Below are 25661 nucleotides of genomic sequence, written 5' to 3'. Positions count from 1 at the left end.
GGATCGAATTTAAAAAATTTTTAATTTATGGCGGTCTTTTCAAAGTACGAGTTTGTCAAATAATTATTTAATTAATTTTTCGGTTTTATGATGATGTTGACTGATCTCTAAAAAATAGAATCCTTCGAAATCCATATTAACAAGTAACGTATTCACTGAAGTTAGCTAATAATAACAATTTTGAATCGAAATAATATCGAATGCAAGTTAAAAAACAAAATCATTCTATTATAATATGCACGTTGTAAATCATTCCTATTGCTTACTTTCCTTAAATATTCCAAGAATGAAACGAATTATTTCAATTAGATAATAAGCAAACATCTCACATAATTAAACGACCTTAGTTTGTATTGATACATATGTTATTCTTTATGGTGGAACCACATACATATATAAGCAACAATCAAATTCGAATCACAGGATACGTTTTTATAAACTTGTTCGATAACAAGCGAATAAAAATGTTGAAACTATTACAAATCTTTGCCATTTTCGGCATTGCCGCTGTTCTGGTATAAAATATTCCTTTCCTTTGAAATTATTTTTCATCGTTACAAAATGAGAAATCTTATAATTCCTATATTTTTCTAAGTGTAGGCCTTACCACTAACTTCGAACGAAGATGGATCAAATACCACGACTCTTAAAGACAGTGCCACGATTCCTGATGATCAGGTACGTACTAGATGATGTAAGATGTTGAAACACGTACAATTTTTCAAAATTGTAACAATTGAAATTGAAAATGTCCACCTAGAACACTGTTACACTCGAAGTTCCAAACGACAGTGGATCGCCGGATAACGGTAATCAGGACAACGATGAAAATAATAACAACACGAGTTCGGCCGATATTAAGAACAAGACCTCTAACGTTATTGACGATTTGGAACAACTCGTACAGTCGATGGCACACGCGATAGAAAACGAATTGAAGAACGCCGCAAACTCTACTTTAAATCTCCTGGAAAACGCGAAGGGTAAAGTGAACGCAACCGAGGACAAAATTAAGAACACTGTTCAGAACGCTACGCGAACGTTAGAGGGCATCCTGAGGAACATTAAAAACCAAACTGATAATAACTTGGAACGATTGAGAAACGCTACGCAAAACAACGCGAACAAGATTAAGGACGAATTGTCGAACGTTGTGCAAGAGGTGAGAAACGGTATCGCGGCGCTTAAAAACGACACTTCCGAAATTGGGAAACTTGTTAAACAAAAGTGTCGATGCTCTGAAGAATGTCAGCTAGTCTGTAAACAACGCGATCGATCAAGCTAAACAAGACGTTGCTGAAGTTTTCGAACAGGCGAAGAATGCCAGATCGGAGAAGTTGCAGGAATTGAAGGATAAAGGATCAGAGCTGGTGCAGAACGTGACAGATGATCTGAAATCGTTGAGACAAGAAGGCGAGGAGATTTTAAGTAAGATCGAGGATTCGTTAAATGATCTGAAGAACGAAACATCGTTGTTTGTTCATAGTATCGCGAACGAAGTCCAAGAAAAGATAAACGAAATTAAGCAAAACGTTTCCAAAGCTATGTAGTTAACAGCACGTTGGCTAATCTTTCGGAGGAAGCTCACCAGATCGGCGAAGAAATTAAGAATCAAACCGATCATTTAAACATTTAAAAGAGAAGCTGCCTGATATTGCTAATAAAACAATGGATACCTTGCAGCAAGTCGTTGAAGGGTTTGTAAACGAATTCGAACAAATCAAGGGGACTGTTACCAATATTGTGTACAAGGTAGTAGGGGATGTTCTAAGCGAAATCTTAAGGATAAAGCAAGAAATATCAAACGGCATCGGAAATATCGAAAATGAAGGTAAAGAAGTGTTGCATAATGCGACAGACAAGATCCAAGATGACATAAAGGAAGTTACTAACATAATATCTACGCTGGTGGGTGACGTTAAGAACCAAACGCAGAAACGATTGCAGGAGCTTAAAGACAAAGTTGACGAAATAAGGCACGAGTCCGAGGCTATGAAAGATAACATTAAACATCAAGTAGAGCAGGTTCATAAAAATATCAGCGACGCTTTGAACAAATTGGAGAACGATATGAACAACACGTTACTGAATGCGACGAATAAAGCTTTGGAGATTATAAATAACGTAAAGAATTTCACGCAAGGAATGATAAAAGAAGTTATGCAGAATACTGCTCGAGCTGTAAACGAAGCGAAAGATCAGTTCGAGGATGCTAAGAATAAGACAGGCGCTGCTTTGAACCAAACGTTGTCTTCGTTGAGACAGGATGCAGAGAAAATTTTGAATCAAACCAAAGAAACTATCAGTAATGTGATAAACGAACTGAAAAATCATTCTTTCAATGCTCTTGGTAGTCTTAAGAATATAACGAAGAAGGCTTTGAACGATGCCAAAGAGAAATTTCGTAAGTTCGCGGAGGACTTGAAAGATTCGATAGGAAAGATTGCGGAAGACTCCTCTAATTTGATCAAGGACGCGTTGCATTCTGTTCAGAATATCGTCGGAAATGTTTTTAGTGACATTAACAGTGGTATCGAGAATACGGTAAATGGTATCAAGTATATCGTTTCCGGTATATTCAATTAAGTAACAGATACCGTCCAAAATGGAGTAAAAGACGCTAAGGATGGTATAAAAGATACAATGGATAAGTTTAGGCCGCCGAATATAGCGCACAATGTTGCGGACACAGTTCAACATGCAGGAAATGCTGCAGATAATGTTATTGGTAATGTTCTAGATGACGCGAAATAATTTTTCTAAATTACAATATAATATACGCAATCGCAATTAAGTACAAATAAATGTCGACGAAGTTTTGCTTTAACGCACAAATTTATTATCTACGTCTAGTGTTTTAAAATGATATCTCATTTTAAAACTAACAGTATAGAAGATAAAGTAACAGTAAACAAAAAGAAAAAGCAGAACAAAGAACAAAACGTGAACAATTAATAAAACTTATTATAAAGATATGTACACACACGTGCGTGTGTATGCGTATGTATAACCATGTATGTAAATACGTGAATAAATGAAATTTAATTTAATAGTATAAATTAAAATTATTGGAATATTATATTAGATTGTGACGATTGTATGTCATTCCAGCAAGCTATCTCTGTCATTTCCAAATTTCCATCTTCTGTTAATGTTAAAATTTGTTTATCCGAATTGTCTTTGAACTTCATTGTCAAATCTGCATCAGAGTTTGATGCCATTATCGTGGAATGCGTTGAGGTCTCGTTAATTTCAACGGGTTGTAATACGCGTACATATATTGGTTGGCCAGAAGAATCATCTATAATATAACACATTTCTTGAATACATTTTTGTGTTCATTAAACATTGTTTTTATTTTAATTCTTACCGGAAGTTAAGATATTTTGTATTGGTAAATTTTCGGCACTTGACAACCTTATTATAGGTATATTTTCATTACAATTTGAAATTTGTGATCCTGTGTAAGTTTCAATGGCCATAATTGGTACGTTTTGCTGCATATTTTTTTCTAAGATTGGAATATCCAATATAGTTTCAGTGATATGTTTTAAAGATGATTCTGGAAAACATTTCTAATATAACTTATTGTGTTAACAGAAAAATCAGTTTTAAAAGCGGCAGAAAACAAAATTTGAAGCACCTGCTTGTGGCTCATTTTGAACTGTATTTTTGACATTCAAATGTTCTTTCAAGCTACAGTTATGTGATTTGTGTTCTTTTTCAGAAAACTGTACGCCACATTTATCGCAAAATACTTTCTGTTTAATATGGTTTCTAACATGATGCACCATAAATGAATTATGAAGGGTTGTGTATTGACACTTATCGCATTGTAACCAAACGTTACTTTTCTTATGTTTAGTTTTTTCAGCAATATTTGAAGATAAAATAACATCTCGTTTTTTACCCTGACAATTAGTTATAATTTGATTGTTGCACTTTGTGATCTGTGGGGGTTGAGAACGTTTTTGTTTCTCATTATTGCCAAGAAGCTCTCCTTCTTCTAAAGAATACTTTTGTTCCAAGAATCTTAGAACATTATCACGTACGTTATATATCTCAACTTCAAGTCTATCAAGTGTATTAATAAGATTAGCACAACTTCTGCAGATTACATCGTCTTCTGATATTACTACCATGTACCTATTATAAAAAAAAAAAATTATTACTATCCTATCCTAAAATAACAGTATTAGAGTAGATGTCTTTTCGCAAATACCATGAAATAATAGTACCTTTCGCCAACTAATTCTCCAAGTTTTTCTATCACTTTAGTTCTTGATGTCTGTGTCCTACATGTAGCTAACGCATAATGACGCCCTTGAATTTTTGCATCACATACAAAGCATTGTAAATCTTCCAAACTTTTGCTACCATTAGAATTAATTTCAGTATTAGAAACAGTTACATTTGTACAACTGTTAGCAATATCTTCAGGGCAAATATCATGACATTGTTCCATTGACATTATTGAAGTTATATTTGCCATTATATTATTAACAATAATAATTATTTTCTAACAGGAACCAAGGTTAGGATATAGAAAGATGTTCATTGATTGTAAATCAACATAAAATGAAATTTTAGTCTAGCTTGTGTTACAAATACTATACACTACTTTTTTTTACATAGTTTATTAAATATTGTTAGAAAAAAAATTAATTTTGGCAAACAAATGTTTTTTTACAGGTTTACTAAATCAAAAATTCATTCAACTTGCATGTTATGCCATCTTGTGAATATTAATGAAGATACAAATATTCATTTGTTTTCAGCCGAACTGCAAACAGAGAAAAAAGAAAACATTAAGATGTATATAATATTTATTATAATCATCTCTATACGTGTCAAGTCTATCAACTTTGACACGCTCATTTACATTATGAATTAGAAATTGATATTTGTTGCTTTCCGAATTTTCATCAAATAAATTTTTGATGCACAAATAACCGCTACTTTTACACAATTATAATCAATATGTTTATACAAATAATTTCTTTTACGATTCACATTAGTATTAACACCACTGAGTGTGCATAAATAGTGATTTTTTCTTGAATTACAAAGGAATTGAACATCATGAAATTTTATAATGTCAAGTGTACATTTCAAACATGTCCAATATCGAGTAAATAAAAATTTTTAAATCAAGTTATGTTTAATGTAATTCGATATAACTTTATATGAAATCAATCTTATTTGAATTACATTTCTTTATAAATATGACTTCCTTTTTTTTTACTTATACTTACAACAAACGTATCAAGAACGAAAAAGTATTATACACATTTTTTCTTACTTATTAACTTGAGTCAAAATAACTACCTAACCTCATAAAAATAATTCTGTATGAAACGCTGATCACAAAAGTGTTCTATGGTCGTCGCACTTGTAATGTTTTACACATAACTGTGAAAAATACAATAAAACCATATCGGGATATGATTGAAACGTACTAATAATTCTTGGACTTTACATATCTATCTTTTCAATTTTTACTTTCAGCTCTTGTTTTTTTATACTTTCTTTCTCGTCTATCTCATTTTTTTCATTATCTCTATCTTTATCTTTTCCAGAATGCGGTTGTTTCTTATCTGAATTACGGAAACGATCATAACGAGAATCTTCGTCGTCGCTAGATTTACCTCCTGCTTCTGTTTCTCTGAGGATATCACCCAAATCTTTATCGACATCGTCCCACAATTTATCACTGCTATCGGCTGGGTAATCATCATCATCGTCCTCTTCCGCTTGTCCATTTTTATTATCTTTTATATTTTTCTCAGGCTCAACATTTCCTTTTTGTTCAATTGGTTTGCCAGATTCAGTAGCATCGGTACCATCGGTCGTGGTTGTTGGTAGCGTATTATTTGCAGATAGCGGTTCAGAATTTGTTGGAGATTTTGCATTTTCTGTGCTATTTACAGCATTAGGCGTAGTAGTATTAGTAGATGACGATGATTGTAGATGTATTCTTTCAGCTTGTCTTCGTAATGCCTTGTCATCGTTATCACGTACATACCTGTATAATATATTTAATCAACGTTTACGTCTATGTAAGATTAAAAAGAAACAAATATATAGAATCAATTTCTTGAGGTTCTTACCGTTTAAGATGACTTCTAGTCGAACAGTGAAGCGCTATCGCCCTTTCACTATTTTCACTGCGTGGCAAGTACATTTTACATAATTCACAGAACTGAACTTCGACGCGTTTTATATATTCTGCTCCTACTTTGATCATTTGTTTGCTTTTAGGTTTCTTTTCCGTGTCATTTGGACCTTCACTTTCTGGTTTCTCTTTCTTTTTCTCCGGAGACTCTTCATCTTCTGCTGTAAGTTACGTTCACGATGCAATTTTTATAAATATCTACATTTATTTGAAAATAATTATACTCGTCACTTAATTATGTACCGTCAACATCGCCTACGGAATCCAAAGTCATAAAGTTCTCGAGATTAACTTCCTTATCATCTTCTTCAGGTCCGCTTGAATCTGCTTCTGCTTCACCATTGCCAGCATTCATTCTTTCTTTTAATATACTTTTCCTCTACAAAAAGTGAAAGGTAACGAATCAAAATCAATTCAACGAAAATATCAACGAATTGAAAACAATTTAACGCTATGATAGATACGCACCTTAATATGCTCCAACGAGCACATGTGCGTTTCAAAGAGCATCGGTGATCGGAACTGCATGCGGCAAGTACGGCAGAACGGTGTAAGGAAACGTTTCATTTGACGATGGGAATCTGATAGCTGATGTACTGCTTTAAGGGAACGGTAATTAAGTTTACAAATAGGACAGAACATGGTGCGAGAGGGTAGAGTACCACGCGCAGCATCGCGGGCTTCCACGCGTCGTTGGTCTTGTCGTTGCAAAACGCGCATACGGGTTAAAGTTGCTTTGTGCCGCGATGCGATTCGTCTCATTGCTGCGCTGTGACGACCCGAATACAAATGTAGCGAATACTCTTTGAAAGTAACGCTTCGATGAGCGCAATGCGGACAAGTTAGTTTAATGAATTTCCTTCCATCTCTTCTACTCGGTAATTCCTCCGAACCAGTTCTACCATGATCTGTTTTATCATTTTCATCATCTCTTTCTTCGTCGTCCCCATCGTCTTCATCGTCCTAAAATATAGACATTACAAACAACTGATAACATTAATGTACCAGCAGTTTTATTACAATGGTCTTACCTCATGTTTTCGATCATCCTCCTCTTCCTTTATCTCATCTTCTTTCTCTTCTTCGTCGTCAGTATTTTGTCTTTCTCTATCTTGTTTTTCTTTCTTTCTTTTTTCATCTTTTTTCTTTTTCTCTTCCTCTTCATCTTCTTCCTCATCATCACGTTCATGTGGCTGAATTAATGTTGGTAAACGTTATAAGTATGATAATTAATAATATATTAATTATTGCCGCATAATGAAAAACGGAACGTCCTAACAAACTTATGGAGTTACCTTTTCATCATCATCCCAATTACTTTTATTATCATCATCTTCTTCATCGTCATCAGAAAATTCAGCGTTAATAGCTTTGGTCATCTCTCTATCCTTGTCCTTCATGCTGGTTCCGGAGCCGGACTCCTTTTTACTTCCGGATAGCCTAGTAGTACCGCTACTAACGACACAGCAATTTTGTTTTGATTTACATTATTTCCCTTAGTCTTGTTCTGGTTCCTTTGTCTTTCATTATACCATCAATCAAAATTTTGTTTTCTTAGTTGATTATACAACAAATATCGCGATAGTATATGTTTCTTATATCCCCCATAATGAATGCATTTCGTATTGCAATAAAGGTCTTAACTATTCAGCCTTTTTGCACTGCATCGTGCTCTTATGTCTCCGCATTTTCGCGTCTTAAAATATGTGTAAGAAACAACGTTCTTATATTTTGCTTTAGTCACCGCTATGTGTAAGAACGATAAACAATGATCTCGTAAAGTACAAGTATTATAGTAGTTCTCATATCAAAAGTAATTACATTGTATTTTGATGATATATTTTTTTTTTTTATATATATTATATATATAGATGTATTGTATTTATGCATATCAGAATCAATTCCCTCTTTATTAGAACCCTGCTAAAAGTTTGCCTCTCGGTTATAGAATATTGGTTTCGTGCGATCATTTGTGTCATTTTTTTTTTGTTTTCTTTTACCATATATGTCTATCATCGTCTTGACTCTCAGGTCATTATAGTCAGATATAGTCAGTTCGTTTACTGACAAATAAGCAAGCAGGCTACTAGGACGGTATTGCGGTTGGTAAGTGATTTATTAATTAATTACCTCCTGCGCAATTTGGTTGTGGTCATGCGCACACGCTGGATGTAGTCTCGCGATCGCGATCCTAGCAGCTTGCGTCGATAGTCGAGCGAGTGCAGAGTACGCTTGCGAGCCATGATGACGTCCGATCGAGAGCTCATGCGATGGAATCCACCCCCTCTACCGCTGCCGCGAGTTGAAATGCGACCTCTGTAGTTTGAGCTTTGATGCGATATTCGCCCTCGGCTCGAGGTATATCTTTGAGTCGGAGGTGCCATTTCACTTATTCGAGGGGGTGGTGGAGGTGCATAGCTCCGTGATGCTGAATGACGGTCCTCTGAACGATGATATGACGAGGCACGTTCGCTCTGTCTCTTGTCCTCATAAACAGCCGAGGATGACGACCCCTTATTATCGTCATATGCAGCTGACGCAGACGAACCGCCGTACGATGAAGAATACCTCTGTGAGCCGCTACCGCTACCTCCACCCTGCCAAATCAAATTCAATTGTGCTCCTTCCCATTGTATGTTTCTCTTTTCCTGCCCTTCTCTCTTTTACTCTATACACATTCCTCCCCTTTCTTCCCTCCTATCCACATATTCTCCATACATTATTATTTTTTTTTTTTTTTTTTCTAATTCCATTCTGTCGATTCTTTTTCATTCCCTCATTTACATCTCATTTATAGTGCCAATCATTTAGTACAAAATCATCCAACCTTGTACTGTTACGGTCACTACACCCATTCCCGTTGGATCACCAAGATATAGATTTACCTCGCCTAAGCTTGAAAAGCACCTAAGTTTTATCTTTCATATCTCAAATATAAGTAACAGTTTGCGTACCGCTTTTTTTTTTATATTAAAAATGATCTTTACTTTTCGAAAAACATAGCATTTTTTTTTTTTTTTTCGTTTCAGTCGTAGATACAATCTCTGAATAGTAGCTATGATCAGCATTCATTTTCTTGAAGATATCAAATAAATTGAATTCTGTATGATTCTGGATTAATTGTTGATAGACCTTTCCAATTTTAATAATATAAAGATAGATACGTTGTTATGTAGTCTTACTTGTAAATCATTCTCAGACAATGTTCTATGTTTCACACGTGCTTACACAGATGAAGAAATCAAACAAAGCTAACAAAATTGTAGTTCTAATGTTATCTCCTTGTATATTTTTCTTTAAGGGTAAAGTATGTAAGAAAAATACTGGTATGTATTTGCATTGCTTTTCTTTTTAAAACTTTCCATCATATATTTTAGTTTTTGGAGGTATAAGGTATAGTTATACGTTTAGAAAAGTTTGATGTTTCTCGGTCATTTTCGATTGAACATAACACAGACTGCGTGTCCTTTATATTGGAAAGGTCTATGATTATTCATTATCTCACTGAACAGTTTCAACTGATGTAATTTGGAAAACTGCATAAATCAGTGTTCATTAGAAATTTTTGCGGAGTGGCAATGCAGGGATGCTTTCAACTTTCAATAACTGATCTGCACTGAGCAGAAAACTGGTTCAGTTGCATATTATTGCTTTACATAGAGAACAATACTGATGTAATGTCAGTATTTTAAAATTCATACTTTTATATATATCTATATTCATTTGTTCTGATATTGTTCTGATATTTTTCAACTTGTTCTCGACATTTAACGCAACTGTGTGCAGGTAATAATACAAGTACCATCTAGGTGTATTTCATCTTTTAATTATGTGATGTTTTCGCAGTGTTCCACCAGTAGTGTCCCAACGCAAAAAGAATGGGTGTTCAAGTAGCCGTTGGCTCGTCGCTTGAAAGGAAAGTATGACGACTTATGAATGCCTTGCCTACTATTTCTTTCTTTTTTTTTTTTATGTATATGTCTAGACGAGTGTCCTGAAAATACTTCGTACATGTAACGCAAATCTTAAATTTCATGCTTAAATCTTCTCAGTGAAAATCTTTCAGGACCATCGTTTTCTCATGCTACATAATTAAAAAATGTAAAAATTTTCTGTAAAGCAGGGCTTTCAATAGAAAAATGATACTTGACCACAGCACGGCAGGATACCGAAACAAAAGTCTAATATTTGTATGCGTATCATGAAATACATACCTGGTAGGAATCACTTCTCATCCTTTTGCGGGTAGAATCACTCGACGACCGATGATCGTCTCTTCCCGAATAAGACTCCTATATGATGGAATACATATTTAAAATGATCATGATAATTTTAATCTATAATTATTCATATTTTCATGTACACACCCTTGGTCTTTTATAACTATTTGAATGTTCACCTCTGCCTCCTCTACTTGAATATCTTTCAGAACCTCCTATTAAAAACATAATTTCTTATTCTGAAATACTGTTATACAAAAATTTTGAATAAAAATTATGAAATTTTAACTAACCAGAATTGTATTTTGAACGAGAATCATAACCGGTAGTGGAATATTTAAATCTTCCACCTCTAGACGAGGAATAACCTCCTCTACTAGACATGTTTCCTCCTGTTGATCCACTGTTCCATTCGTTTCCACCACCGCCCCCTCTGCCTCTGTAGGAGCTTCCACCGCGTGAATTAAATCCACGGCCACGAGAGCTCATACTGGAGCTACAAGAAAAGAAAAATTATTCCTTGGAAACAAATGGCTTATAATGAAAAACTAAATTAAGAAGTAGACACATCTGTATTATTGAAATAAACCAATTAAAAACCTAAAGTGAAAACAAAATTGAAGTTCATATGCATATGTAATTTGTTACCAACCTGCATTTATTGTAGCTATAACTCATAATTATGACTTATAGATGAGTTATAGACTTCAGATATGGTGTCAAAGGTCTATAGAGAAAACAAGAATGTTTATGTGTTGGATTAAAACATTTAAGTACATTTATATAAATTACAGTTTTCAATTAACAGTTAATTACATTTATTCAAATACCATAAATATGTACTTGTTTATTGTAAAATTCAAAGTAAAAAATCTAAAAAAAAAACTTCAACAAAGGGAAAAAAATGTATTCATACAATATACGTTTCTAAACTTATAATCAACAGTAAACTTTAGAGATTAATTTTATCTTGATAAACATGGGCTTAAAACTTCGTGACAGTATTGTAATTTTTTCTATAGATACATATCTGTAAAAGTATTATAACGAATATTATTCCCAAATTATTTTTTGTCTAACTAAATCAGTTTAAATGAAATATATACATCACAGCATGTACGATTATTCTTAATTACTCACGTTCTTTAAGCAAAGTGTTTCGGAAAACAGTAACGTTTAATGAATATAAAAATTGTAGAGTATTGAAAATATTTATATACTGAAGCATGTAATTTTTGAAAAAATCTAATGTATTTTCATTACAAAAATCAATAACTTCCTCCTCTATACTCGAAATTAATGGCCACATTTTGTAAAAATTTCGAAATTTCATAAATTCAAGAAAATGCGTGCACGCGAACAAACGGCAACTTACCTTACACGAACAAAAAGCTCGTGAACCTTTTTATAGTATAATAACCGGTAAAATTTCTATAATAAAATTGAAATAATCAGCACGAAATTCCTCGGTCATGCCGTGGACGCGCGGTTCTGATAAAATGTCGTCTTCTCTCTGGGCTGTGGCGTCACTCTTCTTCTAACTCCTAACGATCGTTGGGAATACAGGAACAGAACCGGAAATTAACACTATCTTGACTCATTTTTATGCTTTAATAACATTACATAATTTATTTATTAAAAATAAATAGTAAATAACAAATTAATAATTTTCAATAAACCTATTTTCACTAACACATCATGGGTGTTGTAAAGGAAATAGTTCTTAATTCGCTATTTAAGTCTGTCTATACCATGCTGCATAATTTGAAAACTGAAATAATATCTGAGAAATTAAATTCTTTCATATAATTTTAAGAATATTTAGATCCAATTGTAGTATGAAATTTTTAATTCTAGTTTATTAAAAAAATATATAATCGTTCACTTATATGTAGATACAAGAATTGAAATTATTTTTTATTTTTATGTAATAAGGATGAAAAGGATTGCAAAGGATAAAAAACGCAACCAAAATTCAATTTTATATGCATGAGTTTATGTTATACATTAAACAGATCAGAATTTTTTGCAATTTATTACACGTGTACGTTAATGTTACATAATGATTATGATAACAATCATTTAGAGAACAGTTCACACAATTGCTATGTTAAAGTATCTTTTAAATCAGTAACTAAATTTTATAAATTGATGGTAAATGATAATGTTCATTTTAACATTTATTTTTATTTAATAATATTATCATTAAGTTAAAGAATTTCGATTTTAATAATAGAGATGTACAAATTCGTAAACCTAATTCATCTTATTTCGTTATTTTAGTTCTATTTACATAACAGCTTAACGTATTCCTTTATTTAAAAGCTTTTGTCACTAAATAAAATTTAATGGCAACTGAAACAGTTATTTATGATACAAATATCTACACAGAATACATACAGATGTACGAAACATAAACTTTAAATATCAAACTTTAATTCATTGCTGCTATTTGAAATAAGGAAATATAATTTTATTTTAGTTCTAATTTTTTCTTGTTTATAATACAGCATAACTATTTACATAAACAAAAAATATGTAACTTTAAATATTGTTTAGAAAGATTGATAATGAACATCAAAAGTACTTTGATAATTAATATTTCCTCATTAATATTATTAATACATTAATAATTCGACGCATACTTTAGAAATACTTTATAACACGTAATTAATAAACTATGTAATGAAATTTTTATATGAAAGTGTGAGTAGGATTCTTTGAGCATTTAATCTGAAATTTACAATTTGGCAAATAAACGTACACATATTTCAGTATATTGTTATTATAATCTTACTCACACTATTACTTAGAAGACTTTATTATAGTTATAAAATATCCTACTTTTGACGATGTTACGTTTGAATTATAATCATACAAATGACTTTCAATCGTCTAAATTATAGTCTCCATCTAAAGGTGAATGAGCATTTAAATCACTAGTATTATTACTATAGTGACAACAATTTTCAACTACAATATGCGCTAGCTCTTTTATACGCTCATATGGTCTTGGATCTGACATTAAAGTCTCCAATTTTTCAAGACCATTTTCTCGTATAACCAATATGCAATATTTATGAGCTGTTAATAAATAGTTTTAGTATAATTTAAAAATTTGAAATCGTAAGAATTGTAAAAGCATTTTTAATAAAATTGAACGTGTACTTACGATAAACAGTTGTAAGATTAGCAAGTGCCCAAACTGCCCAATGTTGACACTGTGGTGTATGATATATGTCTAATAAACGTAATAATGGTAGAAATGAACGATAATTAATATTGCGTTCTGATGATATATCCCATCGTTCGATAGCTTCAACCATAAGTTCAAGCACCTCATTTCGACTAGGTTTTTCGATTGTCCATGCTTCAGGGCCATCCGAAGCTATATGAGCTAATATACCAACGGCATTATATGGTACCTAACAACAGAATAAATTATATAAAAATACAGTTCTCAACAAAGCTTACAATATATACTTGTTTAAATACCTCAATGCCTTCACTGACAGTAAGAAGTAAATTTGCAAAAACGTTCATATACGGTTGTTGCATAAAATGTACTCTGAGATATTGTACTTCGGCAACATTACCAAGTAACCCCATCATATTTTTTAATAATTCTTCTTTATGAGGATATTGCTGTAAAAGTAAATGGCATTCGTGAATCCTAAGAACTTGTTGACTTCTGAAACTTATTTCTGGATATATACATAAGTTTATGAACATAAAATTCATTGATAAAACAAACGAAAACAGAAATACGCACCTTTACACATTTGAGAAATAGGGACATTCCATCTTCGAAAAAAAATCGTTGACAATTTACAGGAGTTTCATCAGTTACATTCCACATAGTGGACCATGCTACTTCCAATACATCATCAAATGTACCAGATTCTACTCTATATCTTATTAATTCAAGCATTGTTTTGATGCAACCTAAATTGCCTAATAAACGTTTCTCTCTTCCTGTCACCCGACATGCCAAGGTATTTAAAAGAAATATTCCAATACGTTGTACATAACTTTCTTGTTCTGCATGCTTAGCCGAATGCAAAAGAAGTTCGACCAAAGCTTTATAATTCGACATCTAAATAATATTTATTTACGTATGTAAATATAAGTGTATTAATATATTTCTATGTTTTAAAAAACATAATACGGATAAAAATGCTATTAATATAATTAAAAAATGTAATACACACCACATCCTGCGGTAAGCGAAATTGACATAACGCTAAACAACCATTACGCATCATAGTTTCGTCATTTTTATGAATACTCATTCCAACAAGAAGCGTACGAACAATTCTTTCTTTTAAACGTTGCTCGAGTTCCCCTTTCTCTTTCATTTTTACAATGTAAAATAGTGTTGCACTATAAAAAACAATTTTTGCAATGAACAATTAATTTTGCATTATCGAGTCATTGTAGTATCTATGATTAACTGATTACCTTCCAGATATTTGGATGTGTTTCTGAAGAGGATGTTTTTCCATTGCTTCTAATATTGCACAAAGCGCTTGATCCATTCTATGACAATTTTCATATCTGTACACATGATAAAGATCATTCAATACTTTTTGTAGTAACTCTTGTTTATTATTCATACAAACATGAGCTGCAACCAATATTTGATCTTCATTTGCATTTCCTGCTATCTGAAAGTTTAAAACATAATATCATTAGAAAAATGAAAGTTAGACATTTTATTAGTATTATATTATCTTTGATTGCTTACCAATTTTGCTGGAATATTTCGTCGTCTACAAGCTCCATCACTTGTTCCATATAATCCTAAAAATTGTAAAGGTCTATTTATTCTGGAAGCAAGACCTGGTATATCACAAAGATCATTATTAGCCATGTCATCAAATTCAGAGTAGAAAGAATGCTCAACTGCTTGTATTCCACGATCCACTATTTGTATTCCTGCTAAATTTGTACCACTGATATCTAAAGAAGTTAGTTGTGGCAAGCCATTCACAATGTCTGTTAAGACTGTATTTGGATTTTCAAATATTCCCTGCTGGGGATTAGATTGAGAAATATCCAAATGCCTATAAGAAATTGGAAACTTTGTTTTAAACCAAATTTTATTATACTATAAATTAGAAATAAATAAAATGATTACATACCTTAAATTTTTTAAATGACAAATGTTTACTAAAGCTTGCGGTTGAATATTAACATTATATAAAACTAGAGATACTAGATTAGGTATCAAATGATAAAAATCAAAATTGTCCACATTAAAACTATTAGACAAATCCAAATTTTTCAGATTTGTTAAACCAGCCAGAAGTATATTATATTCTGAGGCATAAATTGTAACATATTCTAAAGCCAAAGTACGTAAGTTTGGTGCTTTAAACACATATCCACGTTTTTGATAAGCTGGTCATTAAAAAAAGAAATATATGCATTAATATTAGATATTATTATTACTTGAGTTTTTAAGAAAATTGTCTCATTTTAAAAATGAATCATCAGAAAGTAAGTTTCATTCATACCTGTAATTTCTTCTGGAATGATTACAGAAGTTCCATGACATATTAAGCTTTGTAAGTTTTCTGCATTTGCATTGATATATTTAATAGAACGCTCTGTTAAACGAGGACAATCGGTAAGTTCTAATTCAACAGGCTTATGATTAGTAATAATCTGCACTGCATAATCAGTTATTTTGGATCTCACAATTTTGATACGTTTAAGTTTAGTCGTTGATACATTTTGAAATATTGTAATGAAACAATCGTGTTCTTTATGTGGATCATTCCGTAAAACGTATTCAATAAGTTTATCGCATATTTCACTTGGGAAAATTAGTCCTTTTGAGAGATTTCGATAGCCACGCTTATCCTTAACTGAAATGATGTCCAAATTTTTGCAGATCACTTGGAAACAAAGTTCTGCAAGAGATTCTGGACCTATGTATTGATCTAAATGAAATAAGTCATCCAAATCCGCCATTATGTACGGCAATTTAGATAAATTGCGTAAAAAGGCTCATAAGAAAGTATTAACAACAATTACGCAATTACAACTGTCAAATATGTTAAAACGCATCAGCTGGGCATCACGGCCCAAATTCGTTACTGGAGAGAATCCTCTTATTACTATTTTCTTATTTCCTCTCAGTTGAAAAACAGATCCATAACATGTTTAATCGGTACAATGCCGTATCACTCACAAATGAATACAAAACGAATGTATTCACTTTGGATGTTGAACAAAATTCGCTCGGTGGTTAATACTACGAGGACTATTAGACATTAGACGTGTTCACGCTTGTAATTTTGACATTTCACTTGACTACCGTAGTGACGCATTCTTGAACACTTGACTATAGAGCGCACAAAATATAACCAGCATTTCTCTATAATTTAGTTGACTATCATGATTCGCGCGAAGTTCTAAATAATGATTTTTTTTAAATTTTTGTTCTAATGATAATAATTAACATAAACGATTCATTTATAATCAATCAAAATGATCCTAGGAACATTAAAGGAAAATTCTTTTATTTCAAAATTTTTCAACAAAATACACATGAATATAAAAACTAAATTTAAATACGTTTATAAAAGTTCATAATACTTTACACTTATACTTCTAAATAAAACTATAGTTTAAGTACATGTTATAAACGTTAATATTTATGATCCACAAGCCATACATGCATCTCCATTTTCACGAGAGCATGAAAGTACAGCTTCTAAATTTTCAGTACTTTGATTTTGTATCCAGCTGGTCTTCGAAGTATCAAACTTGTTTTCCTCCTCATTGTTTTCATTTTCTGAACTAAAGGACTGGTTAGCTGTAGTAGTACTAACATTTCGTAGTTTCGATTTATCAACTGTAAACTGAAGGGCATTTGCGGCTGGTTTTGTTCTTAGGTAGTACATACCAGTCTTTAAACCCTACAGATAAAACATATTATTTAAAAATATTTATATACTAATATTGTAACAAGAAATGTATCAATATGTAAAACTTGAGTCTACCATCTGCCATCCATAAAAATGCATTGAAGTTAATTTTTCTGTCGAGGGTTTAGCCATATGAACATTTAAGGACTGTGATTGATCGATAAAAGCACCACGATCGGCTGCCATTTTTAAAACTGTTTTTTGCGATATTTCCCAAACAGTTTTATAAAGCATTTTTAATTCAGTTGGTATACGTTCAACATTCTGCAATGAAAATTATGATAGTATGATAATTTCATTTTTCTTATACACGTTAAATTAACTGTACAAATGAAGAATCTAAAAAATACCAACTTGAACAGAACCATTGTTTGCTATAATTTCATTTTTCATATCATCATCCCAAAGATTTCTTTCAGTTAAATCCCGTAGTAAATGAGGATTCACTATTTGAAATTCTCCTGATAAAACTCGTCTCGTATAAATGTTACTAGTATACGGTTCTATAGATTCGTTATTTCCTAAAATTTGCGCAGTAGATGCTGTCGGCATTGGTGCTATTAATAAAGAGTTTCTGACTCCGTGTTTTGCAATTTTTTCTTTTAATGCTGCCCAATCCCATAAATCTGTTGGTGTAACATCCCACATGTCGTATTGTAAAATCTAAAAACATAGTTGTTATAATAAACGTAACAGTAAATTAAAATTTAATCGTTTCTCAAATTTACTTACTCCTTTACTGACTGGACTACCTTCGTAGGTTTCATATTTACCCTTTTCTTCAGCAAGTTCACAACTAGCTTCTAATGCTCCATAGTACAATGTTTCAAATATCTGGATGTTAAGCTTTTGTGCTTCTTCACTTTCGAATGGATACCGCAACAAAAGGAATACATCTGCGAGTCCTTGTATTCCAATACCTAAGAAATGTATGACGAATATTTATAAACAATAAAATCAAATTAGTTTTCATGTTACGTTGCTAACTAATAACTAAAAGTTTACCTATAGGCCTATGTTTTAAATTTGATGTTTTTGCTTCTGGAATTGGATAGTAATTGATATCAATAACTTTATCCAAATTACGAGTGACAATTTTGGTCACTTTCTTCAGTTTTTGAAAATCGAAACTTTTATTAGTGGAATTTACAAACATATTAACAGCAATTGAAGCCAAGTTGCATACAGCAACTTCATCTGCACTGGAATACTGTACAATTTCTGTACATAAGTTACTGTTCTTAATTGTTCCTATGTTTTGTTGATTTGATTTTCGATTGCAATGATCTTTGTAAAGCATATATGGGGTTCCTGTTTCAACTTGAGCTATAAGAATAGCTGTCCATAAGTCTCTAGCTTGAACTTGACGCTTATACCGTTTTTCATTTTCATACCTAACAAAATATTCTTATATAAAAACAAAAGCTATTCAATTTTTTAAATACAGTCAACTAATCGCGACATATTTTACCGTGTATAAAGAGCTTCGAACTCATCACCCCAAACATCAGCTAGCCCAGGAGATTGGTGTGGGCACATTAAAGTCCAAACATCATTTGCTAGAACTCGTTTCATGAACAGATCAGGAATCCATAAAGCATAAAATAATTCTCTTGCCCTATTTTCTTCTTTACCTATTAACCATTATATCACGTTAACTAAATATTAAGAACGCAAAAGACCTGTAACATACCAGTATTCTTTTTCAGATCCAAAAATTCAAAAATGTCTGCATGCCATGGCTCTAAATATACAGCAAATGCTCCTGGTCTTTTATTCCCGCCCTGATCAACATATCTAGCTGTGTTATTGTATACTCTGAGCATTGGTACTAAACCATTAGATACGCCAAGTGTACCAGCTATTGGTGTACCCCTTGCTCGAATGCAATGTACGTTTAATCCAATACCACCAGCTGATTTACTAATCAGTGCGCATCTTTTCAGTGTGTCATAAATTCCTTCAATGCTATCTTCACTCATGGTAAGAAGAAAACAGCTGTAACAAAAATATACGTTTTAAATCCTGAACTATTATGTACTAGGAATTAAAAACATACCTAGACATCTGTTGTACCATTGTACATGCAGAAAACAATGTTGGTGATGCATGTGTAAAATATCTTTCTGACAAAAAATTGTAAGTTTCTATAGCTCTATCAATATCTTCCCTATGAATAGCAACTGCAACTCTCATTAGCATTTGTTGTGGCCTTTCAACAACTTTTCCATGTATCTTCAATAAATAACTTCTTTCAAGCGTTTTAAAGCCAAAATAATTATAACTGAAGTCTCTATCATAGATTATTGCTGAATTTAACTTGTTCGCATTATTTTGTATGATATTATAATACTTTTCACTGATAACAGGTTTGGGCTTATTTGTATATTGTTCCTTCACATGATATAAGTCTTGTATCACATCTACAAATGAAATGAAAATAATTAAAAGTAAAACAAAGCACTCTATTGCTTAGAAATATAAACATACGAAGTAAACATAATCTTTACCACTAAAACTTTTCTTTGTCTCTTTATGAAGATTAGAGACTGCAATTCGTGCAGCTAATATAGCATAATCTGGATGTTTAGTTGTCATAGTAGCTGCAGTCTCAGCTGCAAGATTATCTAACTCAACTGTAGAAACGCCTGAATATAAACCATTGATAACCCGGATAGTAATTGCAGACTACGGAAAAATGAGAATATGTGCTTTTAATACCTAAACATTCAACTTTGCACAAATATAAAAATTCAAAGTTATAGCTTTAATCCAACTATTATAAAGCATTGAATAAATTATTGAATTAAACTTACAGGATCCACATAGTCCATATCTAGATTGTAGCATAATTTTTGGATTCTGGATGTTATTTTATCAAAATGAACATCTTCTTTGCGTCCATCTAATAATAATAAACATTAATTCAATATCATAACAATTAGATTTGCGATGCAACGCACCTGCATTCTTTTGAAATAATTGATGCAGCTATAAGTAAATTACAATATATAACAACTTACCCCGCTTCACCACAAACATCTTTCCTTTTCCAACCATATCTACTTGTTCATATATTTTTAGATTAATAGTTTTTCAAGTTTTTCTTAATCAAAGAAAAACAAAGTGTTGATCTTATCTTTAGTTCAACCGACTACTGATGGGAAACGGAAGTAGAATATAATTCAATATGGTGGTCAATACCTTTCATTTGAATATAAAAGTTTCAAGAAGATAGTTTTTCTTTCTTATAGTAATGTTATACAGTGTTAAAATAAATTCTAATGAATTATTACACTATTTCTTCTAATAACTACTTATCAATAAAGGAGCAATGCGGAATAGCTTTGAATATAGTTTAAACATACGTTGATACTTAATTCGGCTAATTCTTTTCAAAATACGAAAGTTTCGGAGCAAATGCCCCGTCTGCCTAACAGTAACGAAAACTCTGGATTCAATTATAATGTTATCAATCTACAATAAGCTATTTAATATGAAATTGAAATCTTAATGTACTCCAATTATTATAAACGAATCGATGATGCATAGTAAGAGTCAAGATCAAGTGTGGTTCACTGTATTTTAAATGTGCTCGCCAAAGAAGGGAGCAATTCGCGGCCATCGGTGTGGTCAATCAGTTATTAGCAGGCTCGGGGCCCTCACCATTCGCATAGTGCACCTAAATATAGAGTGACACTGTGGCACTAATTTATTGAATGAAAGGATAGGTGTGTTGGTGCTTGGGGAACTGAACGCCATTGTAGGGTAGATCTACAGGGGCACAGTAGAAATCCCAACACTCGCTGTTTGCGGGCGGGATTTGTGAACGTAACGACGCGGGCCGACACACGACACGATCGGTAAATCGTTTTTTTTTTTTTTTTTCACCCACGACGGTTCACGGTTGTTATCAATATATCGGTCCAGTGGAAATATCTCGTTCAGATTTCGCTGCGAAATTGTGCACGTACGTACATTGTTTGAATTGCATGGTGAAAGAAAAGTATCCTTTTCCGTGAGCGAGATTACAGCCGCTAATTAAGTGTCAGATACCGCTTGATCAGTGATTACAGTTCTCTTACGGCTATATTAATATTTCAAAAACTTTTAAATCTTCTTTTTTTTTAATAACATATAATAAGTTTCAATGACAATAAGCTCCTTATAATAAAACCAATACGTATGTTTCTGGAATAAAAAAATAAATAAATTAATACGTTTGAAACTTATCGTTAATTATTCTTTTCTTTTAATTGAAAACAAATGAATCATTTTACAAGCTCATACGTTGATTGTAAGTTTATGTTGAAGATTAATATTTTTCTTTATGAAAATGTAAAAAATTACCTTGATGTTTATTATTGTATTTTAACACTAACAGAATAGTTGAAGCTTGCGCAAACATTTTAAACATTCATTTATCTTTATTGGTCCAAGTCAGCCACTATACAATTGGGCTTATTACACAATTGATATGTGGAAGTTGTAAACTGTTTTACACCCGGAATACTGTCTTTAAAAGGACATTGCACCCATGAATTCGCCAGTGATTGTCGCTACAACAGTTTTGTTTATAAACTGTACTTTGATTATAAGATTTTCCATTATTTTTGTCATGTTACTATGGCAATTTACCGGTAGTACATTAAGCGCTTAAGATTGGACGACAGAATTGCAGACGAATAATTTTCTACTTCCCACTTGGCGAATTGGAAATTTAAATCGACAGAATTTTATTGTGACGAGACGCCCGCCGATCGTGGTTCGTTGTTTCACGCGATGATCTCCGATGACATCGTTTCTTTCACTGATGGCTAATCTAAAAATGGGACAAGGTTGCCCGATGGGAACAAACGTTTGACAAACGTGATTCCCGGAAGTGGCTCGTTGTCTATCATCCATCATCATCAAGACCCTTCTGCAAAAGTGTCTCACGTAACGACGATGACCGCTGGACATTCGAACTTCTCCAGAAATGATCCTGTCGTCTTTTACTCGTTATTCGGTACAAACTCGTCTGTTCCCTACGCGTGAAGAGTAAATAAATAAGAACGTATTAATCATTGTTTTAGGACGAAGAAATCCGAATCAGGTGTTGTGATTCGTTTCAAAAATGATCCAACTCCAATGAATCGGTTCATTGGTATCCTTATAATAACACAGATTTATATATTTCAGATACGAACGAAACCTGAGAGGATGAGGTGAATTCAAACGACTTTGTATTCCGGATAAAAATAATGCCTTCGAGCGGGTCAGGAAGAGTGCCTAAGGTAGACAGGTCCACAAGTCCTCTGCCGCATAAGCCCGTGAATCCTGTCCAAGAATTGAAAGCTCTTTTCGCTGAACCATCCTCGAGAGTCTCAAATGGTAGTAAAGAACAAGATTTCCGTTTCGAGGCAATCCAATGCTTACAATCGTCCGTTACCAAAGAATCGAAAACACTGCCGGAACGAGGTACCTGGAGTAGCAAGGTAAATACGGATAATGGATAATTTAAGAACAAATAGATCTAGATTTAATATGGAACTATCGTTGCAATATTTAAGGTTGAATTCATCCTATCCGTAATTGGATTGGCAATAGGACTAGGAAACTTATGGCGATTCCCTTACCTTTGTTACAAGAATGGTGGCGGTGCTTTTATGGTCCCTTATTTTATCGCCCTAGCACTTGCCGGTGTGCCCATGTTCCTAATGGAATTATCTCTAGGGCAAATGATGACAATAGGTGGACTGGGTGTTTTTAAGATAGCACCAATTTTCAAAGGTCTCTATTCGTAATTGCTTTAATGAAATAAGCAAATACTATTCTAATCTTTCATTCTTTTGTTAACAGGTATTGGATATGCTACTTGCGTACTATCTTGCTGGACGAACGTATATTACATTATTATCCTGGCATGGGCGCTTTTCTACTTCTTAGTTTCTTTACGAATCGGTATGAAAATATGTAACATTAATAACATTGCATCACAGGTACAATTTTTTTTTTAATACTTATCAAAATATGTGAATAGATGTACCTTGGAGAACATGTGGTAATCCCTGGAATTCGCGTTACTGTCTCACCTCTACGGAACGTTTGGAAGCGTTGTGTTGGCCCGAAAATGGGGATACTATATGTTCTACTTCGATTGGTAATTTAAGTCACAGCTTACTGAAGGATCCAGTAAAAGAATTCTGGGAGTAAGTATCATAATTACCAGAAAAGGACACTGTGCCTTTTCTTTAAAGTTAACTATTGATTCCTGTTTGGTATTTTTAAGACGGCGTACTCTTCAAATTTCTGACGGTGTAGAAAACGTTGGTTCGATAAGGTGGGAACTGGCAGGTACATTGGCCATCGTGTGGGTCATGTGTTATTTCTGTATTTGGAAGGGCGTGAAATGGACTGGAAAAGTAAAAATTATATAATCGAAGCGCGTCCCAGTGAATTATATTTATCATTAATCGTTAATTTTACACAGGTCGTTTACTTTACATCATTATTTCCATACGCGCTATTAGCGGTTCTATTGGTAAGAGGACTTACACTTCCGGGGGCGATGGAAGGTTTAAGGTACTATGCAACTCCGAACCTTTCGAAACTGGGCGATCCCGAGGTATAGAAATATTAATTTCCTTCGTTAATGTCTCGTTAATTTAATTAGAATCTTAACGTGTGCTCATAGGTATGGATAGATGCAGTGACGCAAATATTTTTTTCTTATGCATTGGGTTTAGGTGCATTGGTTGCCCTTGGAAGTTACAACAAATTTAACAACAACGTGTACAAGTAAGTAATTTAAGTTTATGTAATTAATATTCTTTTCAAATTATTAATCATTTAATACTTATCTATATCAGGGATGCGCTCATCGTTTGTACAGTAAATTCGTGTACCAGTATGCTTAGCGGTGTTGTTATATTTTCTGTAGTTGGTTTTATGGCACATGAACAACAGAAACCCGTCGCGGATGTAGCTGCCTCTGGTAATTCCGATACTTGATATTAAATTTTAAAATATTTTTTATTATTTTAATTATTTTTGTTTAATTAGGTCCAGGATTAGCTTTCCTCGTTTATCCTTCTGCAGTTCTAGAATTACCAGGTTCATCAATTTGGGCTTGTTTATTCTTCTTTATGCTTATCCTTATTGGTCTAGATAGCCAGGTAATTTAATGTATTTTAATGAAGTAAACATGAAAATGATTTTATAGTTTTATAGTTGAAAATGTTTTATAGTTTTGTACAGTTGAAGGCTTTATAACTGCCGCGGTAGATGAATGGCCGCAACTTCTGAGAAAACGAAAAGAGATATTCATAGCAATTGTATGTTTTATCTCGTATCTCGTTGGTCTTAGCTGCGTTACGGAAGTAAGTATTTAGTAAAATGAAATTTCATTAAGCTGAAACTTGATACGAGATAAGAAATATTCTTATAACATTTTTAGGGAGGAATGTACGTATTTCAACTCCTAGATTCGTACGCTGTGAGCGGATTTTGTCTCCTCTTTTTAATGTTTTTCGAATGCATTTCCGTTTCGTGGGCATTTGGCGTAAATCGTTTTTATGATGGCATTCGCGACATGATTGGGTATTATCCGTGTTACTGGTGGAAGATATGCTGGACAGTTACTACTCCTGCTATTTGTGTGGTAAGATGTTTCTACAGATTTGCTATTATAAAGATATATGATAATTATTTGCAATATTGTATAATAAGAATTAAATTTCAAATTAGGGTGTCTTCACTTTTAACATAATTAAATTTGTACCTGTGAAATACCTTACATATGAGTATCCATGGTGGAGTCATTTGTTAGGATGGCTTTGCGGTCTTTCCTCAATGTTATGTATTCCTGGGTACATGATTTACATCTGGTGTACAACATCTGGAACTACCTCTGAAGTATGTAACTTAAAAATTACCTATCCTATAGATTATGATTATTAATTTTGTAAAGCTTATATGATATTTTGTTTTCAGAAATTCCGAAAATTAGTAAGAATTGATGATGATGTTGCCACTTTACGAATGAAATTAAATCCAACAAAAGCTGCTGCTATTAATACAGAATTTGAATTATGAACATGTCATTGTACTCTGGTTTAAAAACAATTAATGACGCACGTGTGTTCTTTCGAAGTATGACTGAGGGGAAGCATATGATTTCATATGTTGAACAATATCATATCCCATACTCATATAATCATTTATCATAAACGGTAAAAAATGAATTCAATAATAAATTCCAAAAAACGAATCTCTGAAAAACAAAATTTCATAAGAATAGATATTTAATTAAAATGTAATTAAAATAAAATAAATACTTTTATTTAT

The 25661-nt window shown here is 32.7% G+C and overlaps 7 protein-coding genes across 13 annotated transcripts; 3 read left to right on the top strand and 4 right to left on the bottom strand.

Annotated features, from left to right (window-relative positions):
• The first annotated feature begins 464 nt into the window (after positions 1 to 464).
• On the top strand, positions 465 to 3045 carry LOC123987744 (GATA zinc finger domain-containing protein 24-like). Its single transcript, XM_046285480.1, has 3 exons — positions 465 to 515; positions 601 to 678; positions 761 to 3045. Exons 1-3 carry the CDS (start codon positions 465 to 467, stop codon positions 1283 to 1285), a joined length of 654 nt encoding a protein of 217 aa, XP_046141436.1. The 3' UTR covers positions 1286 to 3045.
• LOC123987743 lies at positions 1669 to 2754 on the top strand. The gene is given in 1 exon segment (XM_046285479.1): positions 1669 to 2754. A coding segment is annotated over 1 exon segment (1086 nt).
• Positions 2752 to 4503, bottom strand: LOC114882299. The gene is made up of 4 exons (XM_046285467.1): positions 4239 to 4503; positions 3644 to 4146; positions 3371 to 3562; positions 2752 to 3301 (listed from the first exon to the last, which is right to left on the bottom strand). Exons 1-4 carry the CDS (start codon positions 4490 to 4492, stop codon positions 3066 to 3068), a joined length of 1185 nt encoding a protein of 394 aa, XP_046141423.1. The 5' UTR covers positions 4493 to 4503; the 3' UTR covers positions 2752 to 3065.
• A 54-nt stretch (positions 4504 to 4557) lies between these two features.
• LOC114881976 (DEK domain-containing chromatin-associated protein 4-like) lies at positions 4558 to 11938 on the bottom strand. Of its 4 annotated transcripts, XM_046285465.1 has the most exons (13): positions 11771 to 11938; positions 11048 to 11122; positions 10689 to 10891; positions 10543 to 10610; positions 10390 to 10467; positions 8306 to 8772; positions 7471 to 7630; positions 7207 to 7368; positions 6644 to 7138; positions 6419 to 6554; positions 6111 to 6336; positions 5649 to 6025; positions 4558 to 4783 (listed from the first exon to the last, which is right to left on the bottom strand). In XM_046285465.1, exons 2-13 carry the CDS (start codon positions 11071 to 11073, stop codon positions 4746 to 4748), a joined length of 2436 nt encoding a protein of 811 aa, XP_046141421.1. In that variant the 5' UTR covers positions 11074 to 11122; positions 11771 to 11938; the 3' UTR covers positions 4558 to 4745. The 4 variants fall into 4 exon arrangements, with proteins under 4 accessions (XP_046141421.1, XP_029054715.2, XP_029054789.2 ...); XM_029198882.2 differs by lacking the exon at positions 4558 to 4783 and having other exon boundaries at positions 4809 to 6025; XM_029198956.2 differs by lacking the exon at positions 4558 to 4783 and having other exon boundaries at positions 4809 to 6025; positions 6111 to 6333.
• Positions 11939 to 12369: 431 nt separating this feature from the next.
• LOC114876787 (protein zer-1 homolog) lies at positions 12370 to 16724 on the bottom strand. The gene is made up of 9 exons (XM_029188647.2): positions 15915 to 16724; positions 15540 to 15798; positions 15143 to 15461; positions 14857 to 15062; positions 14607 to 14778; positions 14168 to 14491; positions 13891 to 14040; positions 13568 to 13820; positions 12370 to 13479 (listed from the first exon to the last, which is right to left on the bottom strand). Exons 1-9 carry the CDS (start codon positions 16372 to 16374, stop codon positions 13283 to 13285), a joined length of 2340 nt encoding a protein of 779 aa, XP_029044480.1. The 5' UTR covers positions 16375 to 16724; the 3' UTR covers positions 12370 to 13282.
• Positions 16725 to 16908: 184 nt separating this feature from the next.
• LOC114876477 (ribonucleoside-diphosphate reductase large subunit) lies at positions 16909 to 20506 on the bottom strand. The gene is made up of 11 exons (XM_029188410.2): positions 20357 to 20506; positions 20150 to 20238; positions 19844 to 20021; positions 19393 to 19756; positions 19027 to 19331; positions 18805 to 18967; positions 18339 to 18727; positions 18066 to 18253; positions 17688 to 17996; positions 17409 to 17597; positions 16909 to 17324 (listed from the first exon to the last, which is right to left on the bottom strand). The coding sequence occupies exons 1-11, from the start codon at positions 20391 to 20393 to the stop codon at positions 17061 to 17063; spliced, it is 2475 nt and encodes an 824-aa protein (XP_029044243.2). The 5' UTR covers positions 20394 to 20506; the 3' UTR covers positions 16909 to 17060.
• Positions 20507 to 20709: 203 nt separating this feature from the next.
• On the top strand, positions 20710 to 25584 carry LOC114876501 (sodium- and chloride-dependent GABA transporter 1-like). 4 transcript variants are annotated; one of them, XM_046285363.1, is made up of 14 exons: positions 20710 to 21196; positions 22515 to 22810; positions 22886 to 23105; positions 23175 to 23276; positions 23356 to 23524; positions 23605 to 23737; positions 23806 to 23940; positions 24010 to 24113; positions 24185 to 24309; positions 24378 to 24490; positions 24563 to 24694; positions 24772 to 24975; positions 25062 to 25229; positions 25308 to 25584. In XM_046285363.1, the coding sequence occupies exons 2-14, from the start codon at positions 22577 to 22579 to the stop codon at positions 25407 to 25409; spliced, it is 1941 nt and encodes a 646-aa protein (XP_046141319.1). In that variant the 5' UTR covers positions 20710 to 21196; positions 22515 to 22576; the 3' UTR covers positions 25410 to 25584. The 4 variants fall into 4 exon arrangements, with proteins under 4 accessions (XP_046141319.1, XP_046141318.1, XP_046141321.1 ...); XM_046285362.1 differs by having other exon boundaries at positions 20711 to 21303; XM_046285365.1 differs by lacking the exon at positions 20710 to 21196 and adding an exon at positions 22255 to 22341.
• Positions 25585 to 25661: the final 77 nt, after the last annotated feature.

The sequence above is a fragment of the Osmia bicornis genome, chromosome 4 (assembly GCF_907164935.1).
Source record: "Osmia bicornis bicornis chromosome 4, iOsmBic2.1, whole genome shotgun sequence".
Taxonomy (NCBI): Eukaryota; Metazoa; Arthropoda; class Insecta; order Hymenoptera; family Megachilidae; genus Osmia; species Osmia bicornis.
This window is presented reverse-complemented; position numbering and strand designations above follow the sequence as displayed.

Bases quoted from the DNA above. Each gene is read 5' to 3' on its own strand.
- LOC123987744 (XM_046285480.1), top strand. From the start codon at position 465: ATGTTGAAACTATTACAAATCTTTGCCATTTTCGGCATTGCCGCTGTT. The intron at 516-600 runs GTATAAAATATT...TTCTAAGTGTAG, and splicing joins TCGGCATTGCCGCTGTTCTG to GCCTTACCACTAACTTCGAA. The intron at 679-760 runs GTACGTACTAGA...ATGTCCACCTAG, and splicing joins CCACGATTCCTGATGATCAG to AACACTGTTACACTCGAAGT.
- LOC114882299 (XM_046285467.1), bottom strand. From the start codon at position 4,492: ATGGCAAATATAACTTCAATAATGTCAATGGAACAATGTCATGATATT. The intron at 3,563-3,643 runs GTGCTTCAAATT...AATGTTTTCCAG, and splicing joins TCAAAATGAGCCACAAGCAG to AATCATCTTTAAAACATATC. The intron at 3,302-3,370 runs GTAAGAATTAAA...GTTATATTATAG, and splicing joins ACAAAATATCTTAACTTCCG to ATGATTCTTCTGGCCAACCA.
- LOC114881976 (XM_029198882.2), bottom strand. From the start codon at position 11,073: ATGAGTTATAGCTACAATAAATGCAG. The intron at 7,369-7,470 runs GTAACTCCATAA...ACATTAATTCAG, and splicing joins ATTGGGATGATGATGAAAAG to CCACATGAACGTGATGATGA. The intron at 7,139-7,206 runs GTAAGACCATTG...TCTATATTTTAG, and splicing joins AGGATGATCGAAAACATGAG to GACGATGAAGACGATGGGGA.
- LOC114876787 (XM_029188647.2), bottom strand. From the start codon at position 16,374: ATGGCGGATTTGGATGACTTATTTCATTTAGATCAATACATAGGTCCA. The intron at 15,063-15,142 runs GTAAGCAATCAA...TTAAACTTTCAG, and splicing joins GAAATATTCCAGCAAAATTG to ATAGCAGGAAATGCAAATGA. The intron at 14,041-14,167 runs GTGCGTATTTCT...TTACTTTTACAG, and splicing joins TATTTCTCAAATGTGTAAAG to CAATATCCTCATAAAGAAGA.
- LOC114876477 (XM_029188410.2), bottom strand. From the start codon at position 20,393: ATGGTTGGAAAAGGAAAGATGTTTGTGGTGAAGCGGG. The intron at 20,239-20,356 runs GTAAGTTGTTAT...TATTATTATTAG, and splicing joins GATGTTTGTGGTGAAGCGGG to ATGGACGCAAAGAAGATGTT. The intron at 19,757-19,843 runs GTAAAGATTATG...TTTCATTTGTAG, and splicing joins GACAAAGAAAAGTTTTAGTG to ATGTGATACAAGACTTATAT.
- LOC114876501 (XM_046285363.1), top strand. From the start codon at position 22,577: ATGCCTTCGAGCGGGTCAGGAAGAGTGCCTAAGGTAGACAGGTCCACA. The intron at 24,114-24,184 runs GTAAGTAATTTA...TATCTATATCAG, and splicing joins TTTAACAACAACGTGTACAA to GGATGCGCTCATCGTTTGTA. The intron at 24,976-25,061 runs GTAAGATGTTTC...ATTTCAAATTAG, and splicing joins CTACTCCTGCTATTTGTGTG to GGTGTCTTCACTTTTAACAT.